This window comes from Bombina bombina, chromosome 1, assembly GCF_027579735.1.
Source record: "Bombina bombina isolate aBomBom1 chromosome 1, aBomBom1.pri, whole genome shotgun sequence".
Taxonomy (NCBI): Eukaryota; Metazoa; Chordata; class Amphibia; order Anura; family Bombinatoridae; genus Bombina; species Bombina bombina.
Window position 1 is genome coordinate 39,028,436 of NC_069499.1, and position 18,083 is coordinate 39,046,518.

The 18,083-nt window shown below is 39.7% G+C and overlaps 1 protein-coding gene across 3 annotated transcripts in view; it reads right to left on the bottom strand.

Annotated features, from left to right (window-relative positions):
- DAAM1 (dishevelled associated activator of morphogenesis 1) overlaps positions 1–18,083 on the bottom strand; it is a 427,341-nt gene that overhangs the window by 121,643 nt on the left and 287,615 nt on the right. For all 3 annotated transcript variants that reach the window (XM_053697309.1, XM_053697307.1, XM_053697308.1), the window contains exon 4: positions 13,339–13,410. In XM_053697309.1, coding sequence (XP_053553284.1) covers positions 13,339–13,410 — 72 coding nt within the window. The remainder of the gene's footprint in view (positions 1–13,338; positions 13,411–18,083) is intronic.

Here is an 18,083-nt window from a genome sequence, read left to right on the forward strand (position 1 = left end):
TTTTCTTGGTATCCTTTGTTGAAGGAGCAGCAATGCACTACTGAGAGCTAGCTGAACACATCAGATGAACCAACCAGTACAGGCACATATGTGCAGCCACCAATAAGCAGCTAGCTCCCAGAGCACTGCTACTCCTATGCTGTTCAAAAAAGGATACAAGGAGAACAAAGCAAATTGGATAATCAAAGTAATTTGGAAAGTTGTTAAACTTTCATGATTCAGATAAAGGGACATTAAACTGTATATAAATGCTAGACAGAATGATGTATTCAAAGAAAAGATTAGTCTGAGTATAACATATAGATGTATTTTTTAAAGTTTCATTAGCTGTTTAAATATTGACAAAATAAATGTAAAGTTTTAGTGTCTATAAAACAATGAGAGCTGTCATGTTGTAACTTAGGTTACCTTCTCTGCTGTGGCCAATTAGGGACAGTTATAAATAGGTCACTAGAGTGTGCAGCCAATGGCTGTGTGGAATATAACTAAGTGTTCTTCACTTTCACTTCTAACAGGAACTGAAAAGCTCGCAATTTAAGAAAGGAATTACAGGAAAAGCAGACAAAATAAATAATGTAAGTATATTGCAGAGTTTTTTTATATATAAGATTTATCATTTTATATTACCAGCTCAAAGTGTTTAATGTCCCTTTAAAGGGACATTATACACTTGTTTTTTCTTTGCATACATTTTTTTGCAGATGATCTATTTATGAAGCCCATAAAGTTTTTTTGTTGTTTTTTTAATGGATAGTTTGGCTTATTTTTAAATAACATTGCTTTGATTTTCAGACTCCTAACCAAGCCCCAATGTTTTAGGAGAATACCGTTGTATACCTACTCCAGCTTCCTTCTGTTTGTGTAAAGAGTCTTTTCATATGCAAAAGAAGGGGGAGGAGGGGGGGGAGTGTCTTATTTCCCACTTACAGTGGGTGTTCCAGCAACCTTTAAAACAGAGCTAAACTGGAAGCTTCTAAGTAAGTTTTTAAACAGTTTTATACTGGATTTTTAGATCAGTATCTGTGCATATTATTCTGTTGTGTCTATTACATGCAGTTACAGGAAAATTGGTGTATACTGTCCCTTTAAGTTCATGATTTGGTTCTTTTGTATCAAAAATAATCATATGAAAAAAAGGTTGTGGTGCAAAAGTATAGGTCAGCAATTAAATGTTGCATATAAACAAACAATCACTGTGTAGCATGCTGCGGGATTAGTAATCTGTTATATACAGTCCAGCAGTGCCAAAAAAATCCCACAGCTTTCAGAGGTATAATATACAAAAGGCAGGTAAAATAACGCAAGTGCATTTGTTTCCTATCCATAATTGAAGATTTATGGCAAATTAAATAAGGGTTTAAAGTCTATAACAGTTTTAAATAAATGTATGTGTTTCATATTTTTTTAAAAAAGAAGAAAAAAACAAGTCAGGACACTACAGTTAAGTTTCAATTAAAACTAAAAGGGCTTTGTTCCGCTCGCCATGCGTTTGTGAGACCAGTCTAGCAGTAATGCCCTTTGACAGCTGTCATCTCTCCGACAAAGGCGTAATCTGCCCTACAGGAATATCTAATTGATGATGTCATGTGTGCTGTGTCTTCCATGCAATACTGAGCAGAGACAGGCAAAACCCAAACTCATTAACCCACTGATTGCCGTACACTGCAGGTCAATGCACGGCAGCAAAGGGGTATAAGACATAATATCTTATATAGATGTTAGACGGAAAAAAACACTGTAGTGACCGTCTGACAGTGATGGTGTTAATCAATGTCTGAAATAGATGCTCAATAAAAAATAAATAAATTACATAGCAATTCATAGCTGCCCTCTCTGGCAGCCAGTGGGTTAATCCATGTTATATACAGATTTTACTTTTTGTTTTGTTACAATGTTGTTTTTTGTACCTTATTTTATAAAAAAGGTGCAATGTGTCCCTTTCATCACACATGGATTTTCATCCATTTAACTGGCTTGGAGGTAGCTGGGCACACACCTTAGACTAGAAATATTGTAAATTACAATTTGGTTTTTGTTAAGACCAGCAATGACAGTGAGAGAATAGTGCACACAGTGAGACTACATCCGAGCACATTCTAATCTATCATTTATACCTTTTAAACCATTTTAATTAGCCAATTAGCATTTTTTCTACATCTTTAATCAGCTAACTGATCCCTCACAGCTTCGTTTAGTCATTGAGTTACATTCTATCTACAAAATGATCCCCATTTTAAGTCATTTTCTTCAGTGTCCAATTGAAATATTGCACCTGAATGTCAATTATTTGTTTTTTGTTTTTTTTTTAAATAGAACTGACAATTTTCAGTCAAGGACCTAAAACCCCTCTTGCTTTTGTGTAAACTTAAAGGAACAGTAAAGTCATAATTACTTCTGTTATTTAATTTGTTTCCTTCTCTTGTTATCCTTTGCTGAAAGGTTTATCTAGGTAAGCTCAGGAATAGCAAAGAACCTAGGTTCCATCTGCTGATTGGTGGCTGTATAAATATACCGATTGTCATTGGCTAACCTATGTGTCCAGTTAGAAACTAGTTGTTTAGGCAATTTGCAGCATTTTATGGTTCTAGATTTTGCTTTTTGGCCTCTGCAGGGAGCGTGGGAAAAAGCTGAATTTTTATACAAAAACAAAAGGTGTTTAAAAATGTAATAAAGCAGAAGGAATCTTTCCAAATCTCAGTGAATAGGTGTCATATTATTTCACAGGAATTGCAGATTTGGTTACAGGGAGGTTCTCCCTAAAATGTTTAACTATATATTGCTGGTGTTTTCGTGCAATTTAAATCTAAATATTGTTTTATTTCACTGACCCCAGAGAGACTAGAGTGGTTCCAGCAGGATTTTGGATTCTAATCCTGCCACATAGTACACAGTGATTGCTTAATCAGTACAGGAGGTCATTAATATATGTCCCAAATTGTCCACAGAAAAAAAACAACCAATAGGCTTTTCAATGTGTATGTCCGTGGATTGCAAAATAATGCAAATTTAGCAAGAAAAATGAGTCTTAAATGCTTATAAAACGTCTTTTTTTGTACGTAAATATATTTAGCAATTTAGTGTTTTAATTCGGGGGGGGAAACACTTTTTTGAATACTTTAAAGTACTGTTATATATAAATGATTGCTACTTATTGCTTACAGTTACTTATATGAAGTCATTTAAAGGGCCATTATAGTGGAAAAAAATAACATGCATTTATTCGCCATCGACCCTGCAGTGCCATATGTTTAACCCCAAAACCAGTCAAACACATAGTTAAAGTGTCATTCAAGAGCAGCAGAAAATTGCTTATCTTGAGTGGAAACTGCTGCTGCCGCAGCTGCACAGTTGGGTCACGTGACTACAGCTGCCGATTTGGTCAGTTTCAGTTTCCCACTCAGGAGTAGCAGCCCTTTGTGGTTCTCTAGCAGTACTTTACCTAGGTGTTTAATCCCTTTGCGCAGGTTAAGCACATAGGGCTAGATTACAAGTGAGGCGCAAATGGTTTTGTGCAAGTGATATCGTGTTTTCACAAGCCTTTTTCATTGCGCTGATATTACAAGTTGGGCAAAATCGCAATTGCTCAATCACCATTTACGCTTCAATCCTTACCGCAATCTCAGAGTTGTGGTTAACTGTTTTCTGAAACAAAAAACTTGCACAAAAACACTTCCAAAATACATTACAAAGTACACTTACACTCATATTAACACTGTCTAATAAAAATTATAAAAAAAATATTGCACAAAAAGGTTATAAGGGCTCAAAGATACGAGATATCGGCTGCCAAAGGGCTTTAATATTGAGACACATACATATACATTGCTAAATATGTATTTGTATGTATATAGATATATGTCTATAAATGTATGTATTTATACGTGTGTATATATGTATTTATAGTCATATATATCATATATACACATATAAACGCATTAATATAGATGTACACACATATAGACATATATGTGCATTACAGCCTCTGGGAACTCTCCTCAGTATTACGTGATGTCCAGCGTATGCATGTAATGGTATAAAACTCCCACTCGCTGGCAGCTAAAGCCCATCTGCACTGCATTTAGAAGACAAATGGATGGTTTGCTGCAGGGATTTCACATCTGACTTCTCTGATTTATTGATACTTGGGGGGGCAGGCAAAAGACTGTTATACCAATAACAGACTCTTTCTAAACCTCCTACTACTCACAAACAGGACAAGGACATACTGAGACAAAAGTGAGATGCCCGTTTCCTAAATGGTCACACCACTTACTTCTCAGCAATGAAAGGGTTAATAACGAGGAATGCCCAACTGTTACTCATGAGCGCTCACACTATGTGCACGTTAGCGGCAAAGCATCCGTTTGTTACAGGACACCACCCCCTTGTTATCTCAAATGTTATTAGGAAATATTCCTTGTATCTGAGATATGCACCTGGCCAGTTTCCACCACAGTTGTCAGACAGCTGCGCAGCCAGTCAGCAGAATGAGATAAGCAGCGGCACACTCATATAGTGAGAGGAAATGACAGCTTTATATATAATGGCAGAGATCACAGAAAAAAGAACAGAAATATTAACATCAGGTTTTAGAGTTAAGGAGCCATTTAACTCATTTATACACTGTATATATTAATCAGAAATGAATCACTGCATTACAAAAGATCCACATGCTAAAGAAAATGTTTTATAAGCATGCGATGAGACGTGGAAGTCAATATTATACTTTAGCTTTTATAAAAATGAAATTCTCTTTCTTCTTTGTAAATTTTGTATGTGTCCTTAGAATTGTATTCATAGCATTTACATAATGTTGTTTTGCATTTAAAATCAATTAGGGGCAAATGTGTAGCAGGGTTAGCCTTGGCAAGTCAGCAGGATGCATTTCATGTTCTGAATAAGAAAACCCTCAACTTTCACAGCTAAATTACATAAAAAGGAGGCAAAATAAATAATGAAACTATATTGCAAAATAGTTTCATTACACATAAAAATGTCAATGTGTCCCTTTAAAAAAAATGCACTCTCTGAAACACTACCTCAGTATGCTCTCATAATTTTTTATTTTTTTTAACTAAGGATAACAAGAGAAAGAGGGTAATTTTATAACAGTATAGTTGTACACGCCGATCTGAATGTTGGCTCCTATTACATCTTAAGATCACTATGTTTTCTGGAAAGTCAATAAATCAAAAAATATAAATTAACTTCTACACTGATCAAGCAATCAATGTGCAGCATGTAAGGAGGAGCAAGGTTACAAATTCACTTAAAGCGATACTGAACCCAAATTTTTTCTTTCATGATTCAGATAGAGCATGCAATTTTAAGCAGCTTCCTAGTTTGCTTCTATTATCATTTTTTTCTTCGTTCTCTTGGTATCTTTATTTGAAAAAGCTTACGAGCCGGCCCATATTTGGTTCAGCATCTGGGTAGCCACCAATCAGCAAGCACTACCCAGGGTTCTGAACCAAAAATAGGCTGACTCGTAAGCTTACATTCCTGCTTTTTCAAATAAAGATACCAAGAGAACGAAGAAAATTGCACTACAGAGCATGTCATTCATGAGGTTATCTGGCTACAGAAGGGTACCCCGGTACACACACAGAGAGGTGTTGGCATTAGTGTATTGCACATTTTATGGGTATGGTTTTGTGTCAGTTTAATCTTCTGAGTGAGTATTGAAACCCTATCGGTCATACTTTCTTCTATAAGATACGACGAGTCCACGGATTCATCCTTTACTTGTGGGATATTATCCTCCTGCTAACAGGAAGTGGCAAAGAGCACCACAGCAGAGCTGTCTATATAGCTCCTCCCTTGACTCCACCCCCCAGTCATTCTCTTTGCCTACTCTAAGTAATAGGAAGGGTAAAGTGAAAGAGGTGATAAAATGTTCGTTTTTATTTTCTTCAAGCAAGACTTTTTTATTTTAAATGGTACCGATTAAGTGCTATTTTTTCCCAGGCAGCAGATGGATGAAGACTTCTGCCTGGAGACTGATGATCTTATCAGTTGTTACTAAGATCCAGAGTAGTTCCCACAGAATGGCTGAGGAGTACTTAAGAAACTTCAGTGTGAGGAACGTTTTTCATGCTACAAGCATTGAGGTATGTTCAGTCATTTTTTTCTGGAGAGACTGTGTTATTTCAGAATTGGCTGACAGTATCCCCATGAGGGAAAGGGTAAGCAGTAATCCTAATGTATAGAGAGGGGTATTACTGGACCTGTATATTGGGCTATAAAAAAATGGTTGACACTGATGATATGATGTTTGTGGGCAAATGTTTCTATGTTGGGAATTAAAGATAACGTTTTTTGTGGCAAATGTTTTGACTTTATTTTAATGGAGGGTACACATGGCTTCACTTAGATGGGTATATGAACCCACATGGCTAGGTTTTAGACCGCTCTGGTGCGGTTATTGTTAAGGCTGTGAGACATCGAGTGAGATGGGCAGGGCCTATTTTCGCGCCTCAGTTGCGCAGTTGTTTTTCCCAGGCAGGCAGCAAGCTCCAACTCCGGTGGGCCTTTCAGGACAGTTTGGGCCTAATCAAAGGGTTAATCCGATTTTGCAGACCCCTGAGGGCAGGTAGGCGCCACAGCAGGGCTGTGGCGAGGTGCAGGGGGTGTTTTTGTTTAAATATAACGTTTTTTTAGCACAACGTTTTTTATACTTAGGGGTTAAGTATTCCTTTCCTTGTGGGGCAAGCTTAGCTGACAAGTTGGGATGCATTTATCATAAAATTGTGATAATTTTCTCATTTTAAAGCAGTTTTGGAAAATTGTATGCTTTTTTTCTCTTAAAGGCGCAGTACCGTTTTTTTCAGATTGTTATTTTTTCACAAAATAAAGTGCTTTCAAGTCTGTTTGTGGTCATTACTAGCCTGTTTTAACATGTCTGACATTGAGGAAAGCCAGTGTTCCATGTGTTTAGAAGCCATTGTGGAACCCCCACTTCAAATGTGTCCCTCATGTACTGAAAGGGCCTTACATTGCAAAGAACATATTTTAGCTGATAAATGTATGTCTCAGGATGATTCTCAGTCAGAAGAGAATCAGGTTATGCCATCTACTTCTCCCCAAGTGTCACAACCTTTAACGCCCACCCAAGCGACGCCAAGTACTTCTAGTGCGTCTAATTCTTTCACCCTGCAAGATATGGCTGCAGTTATGTCTACTACCCTTACAGAGGTATTATTTAAACTGCCTGGTTTACAGGGTAAGCGCAGTAGGTCCGGTATTAGAGTAAATGCTGAGCCCTCTGATGCTTTATTGGCCATCTCTGATGTATCCTCACAGTGTTCTGATTTGGGGGTGGGGGAATTGCTGTCTGAGGGAGAACTTTCTGATTCAGGAAAGTTGTTCCTTCAAACAGACTCAGATATGACGGCCTTTATGTTTAAGCTTGAACACCTCCGCTTGTTACTCAGGGAGGTTTTAGCGACTCTGGATGATTGTGACCCTATTGTCATCCCACCAGAGAAATTGTGTAAGATGGATAAATATCTAGAGGTTCCTACTTACACTAATGTTTTTCCAGTCCCTAGAAGAATTTCGGACATTGTTACTAAGGAATGGGATAGACCAGGCATTCCGTTCTCTCCCCCTCCTACTTTTAAGAAAATGTTTCCCATATCTGACACCATTCGGATTCCTGGCAGACGGTCCCTAAGGTGGAGGGAGCTATTTCTACCCTGGCTAAGCGTACAACTATACCTATTGAGGACAGTTGTGCTTTCAAATATCCTATGGATAAAAAATTAGAGGGTCTGTTAAAGAAATTGTTTATTCATCAAGGTTTTCTTCTACAACCTATAGCGTGCATTGTTCCTGTAACTACTGCAGCAGCTTTTTGGTTTGAGGCTCTAGAGGAGTCTCTTAAGGTTGAGACCCCATTAGATGATATTTTGGATAGAATTAAGGCTCTCAAGCTAGCGAATTCTTTTATTACAGATGCCGCTTTTCAAATGGCTAAATTAGCGGCAAAGAATGCAGGCTTTGCCATTTTAGCGCATGTCTTGGTCTGCTGATGTGTCATCAAAATCTAAGCTGTTAGCTATTCCTTTCAAAGGTAAGACCCTATTCGGGCCTGAACTGAAGGAGATCATTTCCGACATTACTGGAGGTAAAGGCCATGCCCTTCCTCAGGACAAGACGGTTAAACTGAGGGCCAAACAAAATAATTTTCGTTCCTTTCGGAACTTTAAAGGTGGACCCTCTACTTCCTCCTCCGCCACGAAGCAGGAGGGGAATTTTGCACAATCCAAGTCAGTCTGGAGACCTAACCAAACCTGGAATAAAGGTAAACAGGCCAAGAAGCCCGCTGCTGCTGCTACCAAGACAGCATGAAGGGGCAGCCCCCGATCCGGGACCGGATCTAGTAGGGGGCAGACTTTCTCTCTCCACTCAGGCTTGGGCAAGAGACGTTCAGGATTCCTGGGCATTAGAAATCGTGACCCAGGGGTATCGTCTAGAATTCAAAGATTCTCTCCCAAGGGGGAGATTTCATCTTTCACGTTTGTCTATAAACCAGACAAAAAGAGAGGCGTTCTTACGCTGTGTAGAAGACCTATATACCATGGGTGTAATCTCCCCAGTTCCAAAAGTAGAACAGGGGCAGGGGTTTTACTCCAATCTGTTCCTGGTTCCCAAAAAAGAGGGAACCTTCAGACCGATTTTAGATCTCAAAACTCTAAACAAATTTCTCAGAGTCCCATCCTTCAAGATGGAGACCATTCAAACAATTTTACCAATGATCCAGGAGGGTCAATATATGACCACCGTGGATTTGAAGGATGCGTATCTTCACATTCCTATCCACAAAGATCATCACCAGTTCCTCAGGTTCGCCTTCCTGGACAAACTTTACCAGTTTGTGGCCCTTCCTTTCGGGTTGGCCACAGCTCCCAGAATTTTCACAAAGGTGCTAGGGTCCCTTCTGGCGGTTCTAAGGCCGCGGGGCATAGCAGTGGCACCTTATCTGGACGATATTTTGATTCAGGCGTCAACTTACCATCTAGACAAATCTCACACGGACATCGTGTTGGCTTTTCTAAGAACTCACGGGTGGAAGGTGAATATAAAAAAAGAGTTCACTTGTTCCTCTGACAAGAGTTCCATTCCTAGGAACTCTGATAGACTCGGAGGAAATGAACATTTTTCTGACTGAGGTCAGAAAATCAAAGATCTTAACTACTTGCCGAGCACTTCATTCCATTCCTCGGCCATCAGTGGCTCAGTGTATGGAGGTAATTGGACTAGCGGCAATGGACATAGTTCCGTTTGCTCGCTTACATCTCAGACCACTGCAACTGTGCATGCTCAGACAGTGGAATGGGGATTATGCGGATTTATCTCCGCGGATAAATCTGGATCTAGAGACCAGAGACTCTCTTCTTTGGCGGTTGTCACAGGATCATCTGTCCCAGGGAATGTGCTTCTGCAGGCCAGCATGGGTCATAGTGACGACGGACGCCAGCCTCTTGGGCTGGGGTGCAGTCTGGAATTCCCTGAAGGCTCAGGGTGTGTGGACTCAGGAGGAGTCCCTACTACCAATAAATATTCTAGAACTGAGAGCGATATTCAACGCGCTTCAGGCGTGGCCTCAGCTGGCTTCGGCCAAATTCATAAGATTCCAGTCGGACAATATCACGACTGTAGCATATATCAATCATCAAGGGGGAACAAGGAGTTCTCTAGCGATGATAGAGGTTTCCAAAATAATTCGATGGGCAGAGACTCACTCTTGCCATCTATCAGCAATATATATCCCAGGAGTGGAGAACTGGGAAGCGGATTTTGGAAGTCGTCAGACTTTTCATCCAGGGGAGTGGGAGCTCCATCCAGAGGTGTTTGCACAATTGATTCATCAATGGGGCACACCAGAATTGGATCTGATGGCATCTAGTCAGAATGCCAAGCTTCCTTGTTACGGGTCCAGATCAAGGGATCCTCAAGCAGTACTGATAGATGCTCTAGCAGTACCGTGGTCGCTCAACCTGGCTTATGTGTTTCCTCCTTTTCCTCTCCTACCTCGTCTGATTGCCAGAATCAAACAGGAGAGGGCCTCAGTAATCTTGATAGCGCCTACGTGGCCACGCAGGACTTGGTATGCAGACCTGGTGGAAATGTCATCTCTGCCACCGTGGAAACTGCCACTGAGACAGGACCTTCTCATTCAGGGTCCGTTCCAACATCCAAATCTAGTTTCTCTGTGGCTGACTGCCTGGAGATTGAACTCTTGATTTTATCTAAGCAGGGATTCTCTGAGTCGGTCATTGATACCTTGATTCAGACTCGAAAGCCTGTCACTAGGAAAATTTATCATAAGATATGGCGTAAATATCTTTATTGGTGCGAATCCAAAGGCTACTCATGGAGTAAGATCAGGATTCCTAGGATTTTGTCCTTTCTCCAAGAAGGATTGGAGAAGGGGTTATCAGCTAGTTCCTTAAAAGGACAGATTTCTGCTTTGTCAATCTTACTACACAAGCGTCTGGCAGATGTCCCAGACGTTCAGTCGTTTTGTCAGGCTTTGGTTAGAATTAAGCCTGTGTTTAAACCTGTTGCTCCGCCATGGACTTTGAATTTAGTTCTAAATGTTCTTCAAAAGGTTCTGTTTGAACCCATGCATTCCATAGATATTAAACTTCTATCTTGGAAAGTTCTGTTTTTAGTAGCTATCTCTTCTGCTTGAAGAGTTTCTGAGCTATCTGCGTTACAATGCGACTCGCCTTATCTTATATTCCATTCTGATAAGGTGGTTTTGCGTACTAAACCTGGATTCCTTCCTAAGGTTGTTTCAAATAAGAATATTAATCAGGAAATTGTTGTTCCTTCTCTGTGTCCTAACCCTTCTTCTAAGAAGGAGCGTCTGTTACATAACTTGGACGTGGTTCGTGCCTTGAAGTTTTACTTGCAAGCGACCAAGGACTTCCGTCAAACATCTTCTCTGTTTGTTGTCTATTCTGGAAAGCGTAGAGGTCAAAAAGCTACGGCTACCTCTCTTTCTTTTTGGCTGAAAAGCATCATCCGTTTGGCATACGAGACTACTGGACAGCAGCCTCCTGAAAGAATTACAGCTCATTCTACTAGAGCGGTGGCTTCCACATGGGCTTTTAAAAACGATGCTTCTGTTGAACAGATTTGTAAGGCTGCGACTTGGTCTTCCCTTCATACTTTTTCCAAATTTTACAAATTTGATACTTTTGCTTCTTCGGAGGCCATTTTTGGGAGAAAAGTTCTTCAAGCAGTGGTGCCTTCTGTTTAGGTATCTGTCTTGTCCCTCCCGTTCATCCGTGTCCTGTAGCTTTGGTATTGTATCCCACAAGTAAAGGATGAATCCGTGGACTCGTCGTATCTTATAGAAGAAAAGGAAATTTATGCTTACCTGATAAATTGATTTCTTCTATGATACGACGAGTCCACGGCCCGCCCTGTCAATTTAAGACAGATTATATTTTTTGGTTTAAAACTTCAGTCACCTCTGCACCTTTTAGTTTCTCCTTTTTCTTCCTATACCTTCGGTCGAATGACTGGGGGGTGGAGTCAAGGGAGGAGCTATATAGACAGCTCTGCTGTGGTGCTCTTTGCCACTTCCTGTTAGCAGGAGGATAATATCCCACAAGTAAAGGATGAATCCGTGGACTCGTCGTATCATAGAAGAAATCAATTTATCAGGTAAGCATAAATTTCCTTTTTTCATGGTGCACATATCTGTGGGTGTTTAGCCTGTAAGTGACCTTATTCACAGCTAAACTTGTGTTTTTTTTTTTTTAATACAGTGGTGCTGCAGGAGGAGAAAACAGTCAGCATGATCTAGTTGGTATAGTATTCCAGATCTCTACGCCATGCCAACAGCCTGCACTTGGATAACACTCATAGGAAAGTTACTCTCAACTATCCCAGCGGTGAATCCAGGGACGGAACTACACTGGGGATGCAGAGGTTGTGACTGCGACCGGCCCTGGAGGTCCCTCCCTCGGGGGGGGGGGGCGGGCAGCTACCTTTAGCAAAAACTTTTTTTATTATTAAGCTGCTGCTAAACATTGCATACCACCGTCATAGGCAGCGTTTAGACAGCAATAAATCACAGAGCATGCTTCTTCTTAGGTGTGTGCTTGCTGTGCCGCTACACAGGTTAGCACGGTCTCTGGAAAGGCTAAAAAAAAAAAAATTACAGAGCTCCCATAAATATGTAGATGGCTGAGCTCTTATTTGATTGACCCCCCTCTCAGGATTTCCCATGGATTCTTGCACCGGGGCCCTGGAGTTTCAAGTTACGCCTCTGGGTGCATCCAATAAAGCATGGGTCTGCTTGACTATAGATCACTGTACCCTAGGATGGGTTTAATCTGTAGAACCAATATATTCACTATATTTAGTCTTACATCAGGATAAGGTGGCTCTCCCGCTAGTTCCTAACTTGCCACTTAAATTGGCTCTGTATTGTACTTCTATAATTATGTCCTGATAAAAAGCCAGTGAATGGGACAGATCTGTACACCTGGGATGTAGTTCTCCGTCTTTACATATATACTGATTAGATGAAACAATAGAGACAAACTGACCTACTATTTGTGATTCCACAAGGAAAATGCACCAGAAAAGAAGTCATTTCTAGATGGATACATCATTTCACTTTATCAAGTAAGGCACATGGTCCTCTGAGGTAAAATATTTACTCTAATACTCTACAAGGGTCAGTTTCCATTTCCTGTGTATCTGACTCGGGCATTTCTTCTGCAGATCTATGTAAAGCAGCAGTTTAGGTGTCTCTACATTTTTCAAGCAATGTAAGTTGGATGCCTATGCATTATTTAGACCAGAATGGGCAGGAAAGTTTGAATTTCTTATTTTGTCTACGGTTATTCTCTACTGTTTGGGATAAGTTTGTAAACTGGTGCTACTAGGGTAAACCAAAACTAATAGAAATTAAAAACACACACACACACACTGAAATGTCCATATGTTGATTTTGTTTCTGAAACACGAGTCACTAACGATCCATTTTTTTTTACGACTTTATAAAGTGTAATTTTTATCTTCTCCTAATCAATAAATTATATTGTATAGTTGGCATAATATTTGTGTCCCATTATAATATACTGCTATAAAAGTTAACTGCACACAGCTCTGTATAAAACATACACAGTAATTTCTATTTCGCTCCCATCATCCTCTCGATACTGCCAGTTTCTCACGTTTCTATATTCAGCTGTATACCGTAAGATATAATATCATGTAAAGAAGCTAATACAGAGCTAGCACATTTATAAATGAATTTGTCAGAATGGCTCAGTGCTTACAAATATCAGGAGGCAATAAGTTACTTACAGCTGCCATTAAATTCAACTGGTCGATGTAAAACTCTGGCCAACTTGTCGCTCCTTTGTTTTCTTCCTGGTCCTAAAAAATGAAAAGTCACAAAACATAAGTATTGCTATGTTAGACACAGAAACTGTGTGGAACTGCTTAATAACCAAAAAAACCTAAATAATAATACTCCATGTAAATGCATAAATTCAAATAAGGTAGATAACAATTTAACATTAAAGGGATAGAAATGACATGAATGAAATGTGCATGTTATTGCTAGTTTCCAGTGGCATACACACATGCACCGGTATTCAAACACCATTCCTGGTCAGAGAGATGGCGCTGGTGTGTATTGCGTGTAAAGAATCAATTTGTGTCATACAAGCCACTGCTGACTCTCTGAGCGGGCATAGCGTTTGAATACTGGCGCATGGGCCTTTTAGGGATATGTGTGTACGTCAGTGGAAAACAGTACAGGTGGAAAACCCTTTACCCAAACGGCTTGGGACCGGAAAAGGTTTGGATTTCAGAATATTTGCATCTTTAAAATGGAACAATTTAGAGAGGGGACGGCATCAAATGTCAACAACAAAATCTTATGTCATTTAGGCAATATTTACATGTTATAATACAGTTTATACATGTAACCTAAATATAGTTTTATATCATTTGTAATACTTTTTATACATACAACCCTCAGAAAAGTAGTGCTGCACTGTTATCAGAAAGGTAATATTTGTTGTTTTAAAGAAATAGAAACTATTATTTGCATTTTGAACACAAAAGCCAAACCAAAGACATAGAAAGAAAATAGTGATTTTTGCTAATTTTAATTAAAACAATATTACTTAAAAAGTTTGGATTTCAGAATTCTGGATTTGGGAATTTTTACCTATAATAACGTTTACTAGAAGCATTTTTGCTAATGTAAGTATATTGCAAAATGCTTCTATTTCAAATTGAAATGCACCCGTGCACATTTCATTTTTGACTCTTCTATCCCTTTAATTTATTGACAGTCATGTGTGTGTGCGCACGTATGTATGTATGTATAACTACCTATGTATAAATATATATATATAAAACACATATGGGGGGACTTCCGGGCAGCAGCCATCACTGGTTGCACTGAGCTTCAGCTCCTGAGCCCTTCACCACCTTTCTTCTTATTTTGGGCTGAAAATTCGATATTAACATATCTAAGCAGGTGGAGAGGTTTGTCTGAGGACGCCCTGACCCAAGAGATAGGGTCTTGGATCGTGGTGTGGCTCCCCAGCCCTCAGTACCGGACTTTATTGTTTGAGGCCTTCCCCTATTTTTTGAAGCCTCTCTTGTCCCCACAACTACTGCACCTATTGTGTAGCCAATGCCCTACGTGGCAAATTCAGACACCGAAAACTTTGATAACATTTAAAAACGTATTATTTGCGGCTTGCTCTTAATCTGCCCTTTCCTGAGGAGCTGCATAAAGTCAATCTATTGTGTGTTCGTATATGTGTAGAATAATGGAGCACAGGAGAGATGCTTTAGAAGCCGTTACAGAATTGGAACACGCAATAACAACTGCGATCAGGCTGTCCTACAAAATATCATTGCTTTTCCCAGCGACTGCTTTTAGGGACACTTCACCTAAGGGGAATATGGAGCAATTTACCACTCTAGACAATGTGTGCCCCGACATGGCAGATAGTTTGGAGCTGGATCTTAACAAGAGCAGGTGCCCTCACGATCAGAGCTCAATTGCGCCACAGGGCCGTGGGGAACCCGATGCACGGACCAGCACATCAGATGACACAGCGGAGTTGTCGGGCCTTCAGGCCAAGTCACTGTGCACTGCTCCCTCACTTCCCACAGCCCACAAGATGATACAGCGGCTAAGGAGGGATAGCACCTGGGGTAATGATTTTGGATCACAGCGGAGCGACCGGAAAACAACATGGCGACTGCTCAGGTACAAGGATATGGGGCTGAGTTGGGTAGCTACCTTTTCCATAGTGGATGGCAAACACTTACAAGATGCACTTCAACTCTCTGGAGTACCTGTCTTGTGGAAAGCTCTCCTCCTTACAACGCTATACACAGAGACTCTCTGTCACTGCCAATTGCGATCCGGAATTGGCTAAACAAGTGGAACACACTGCTCTGTCGTGCACCCTTTTTTCCTTCTCAATCTCCCTTACCTACTCTGAGAGCACGTCCAGAGCTTTACAACCGCAGGAACATTTTATTACACAGGACTTTAAATTAACCTGCCAAGATCAACGTTTTAATGTTGCTTAGTTTAATTGTACATACCCTGATTTTCTATGATTTACTCCCGTATGTGTGTTTTCCTATGCTCTCTACCTGCATGCTATAAACAGTTTAGCACTATAGTCTTCTAGAGATTGTGGGGTTCTAAAGTGCCTTTAATGCTCTTTGAGGGAGACGGAGAGTTCAAATGTGGTTTGGGAGGGTTAGTTCTGTAGTAGATAGCTATACTAGCGAAGGTAATGCTGGCAACTCACTCCTAATTCTATATAACACCACTCAAGGGTCAGAGTACACCTATCAAGACCCCACAGCTTAGGGCAATGGCTGATCTTAGCCTATATCTTTCCCGGTGTCCTGTGTAGTAGTTGTGCACTCCCATAATGTGACTTCCCTATTTGTTAATTGGCAGAGCAAAACATAGAACATTTGTTTCTTGTTATGTTTAATTAACTACTTAAGGTCCAAAAGTGGCCGTATTTGTCATTAGAGCCCCCTTATTGAGCTACTTCTATTATCATAGGTCCATGAGTGACCTGTTGCAGTTTTGGGGACACTCACACATAGAAATACAAAAGGAGGTTCATTGCTGGAGTTCAGTAGTTGGGTGTGAGTAATAGGTTGTTATTTACTTGTCTTTGTATTCTACTGTTTGACATAATTGTACCATATCAAGTATTAGATGTCCCAACTTCTGAATGTATGCATAAAGTTGTATTTTTGAATAATCTCAATAAAAACCTTATTTAAAAAAAAAAATATATATATATATATATATATATATAGAGTCAGTCTATGGGACAACAGAGAGAGAGTAGACAGTCTAAGGGACAAAAGAGAGAGAGTAGACAGTCTATGGGACAACAGAGAGAGAGAGAGAGAGAGAGAGTAGTCAGTCTATGGGACAACAGAGAGAGAGAGAGAGAGAGAGAGAGAGAGAGTAGTCAGTCTATGGGACAACAGAGAGAGAGAAGTCAGTCTATGGGACAACAGAGAGAGAGTAGTCAGTCTATGGGACAACAGAGAGAGAGAGAGTAGTCAGTCTATGGGACAACAGAGAGAGAGAGTAGTCAGTCTATGGGACAACAGAGAGAGAGTAGTCAGTCTATGGGACAACAGAGAGAGAGTAGTCAGTCTATGGGACAACAGAGAGAGAGAGTAGTCAGTCTATGGGACTATGAGAGAGGGAATATAATCCATGAACCTAATTCGCCCAACTACGGCAGTAACCCAGTGACCAACGTTAATAACTAAAACTATGCAAAGATAAATGAGTTATACATATAAAATGTTATAAACAAAAAATAACCTGGAATTAAGCACAAGTATTTATTAAAAATAAATGTGTAGCGTTTCCTTCTTCCCCCAAAGCACAAAAACTGATAACTACAGATTTTATTATATCGACAAAAGAGTATTTGTAAATACACAAGCATCATACTAGGTAAGCCTGCTAAAGAGTGCACAAGGCTTAGATATCAGTTATATAGTATTTACTTTACAAAACAGAGAATTGATTCAACCCCCTGTTTCACAAAGACAGTATTTGTGCATCTGGGCAGACTTCCACTATCAACTAATTATTACATCATAAATCAGCTATTAGCATAGGACTCACATAGAGATCAGCGCTAAGTCGCTAGTTTTGAGGTTAATAAAGCCTCATTAACCAAACATGTAAACAGTCTGAGGATTAATATACATAGTCAGAAGGACAGGCAAGAACTAAGTGTATTTACTCATAACATGTGAGTCATACAGAGGGTTTTCTCTGTTACTCAGAACCTTCCTCTGCCACCATTAACAGCTAAAAGATTCCATGAATTAATAATGAATACCGTTATTATAATCTTCTTTAAACTGCAGCATTACTTGTGTACATAATTACTTCTGACACCCTGAAAGAAGTAAATAGCCAATTTGCTCATCAATGGTCACTACAAACCAATTATGAAGATTGCTGGTCAGCATTTGATGAATGAAAAAATGGATAATGATGAATCATGACTTGTTCCATGGCTGGACACATTTATAGCAATTACAGAAGCCACCCAGAACATTAGTAAACGTCTTACACATGTTTAGAAATCATACAAAGTTTTTTGTTAAAAGATATATGTAGAACCTTAAAATGAAGTATCTGGTTAAATTCTCAGAGCTGGGGCTCCTGGGATTTGTTGAGTCCATATCTACTTTGGAATCTTGTAAAATAATTTCTGTAACAGAGTTTGTATGGTGAAGGCAGGAGCATGCTCATTTGCTCAGAAGCACAATGCTGATTGGATGGACTAAGAGGGTCTCTAATTTCCATTGTTTCTCAGCCATTTTCCCCATATTTAAAACATACTCTTCCAAGTACACAATGGCAGTAATACAGAAGTTAAAATATTTTCTTTGAAGTGTTGGTCATTTTAAGATTTTATATATTAAAAGTCTTGTCCTGCCCTGAAGGTATTTATGATCAATATCTGGCAAATTAACCCAGGTCCAGATGGCTTGTCAAACTGTCCCCT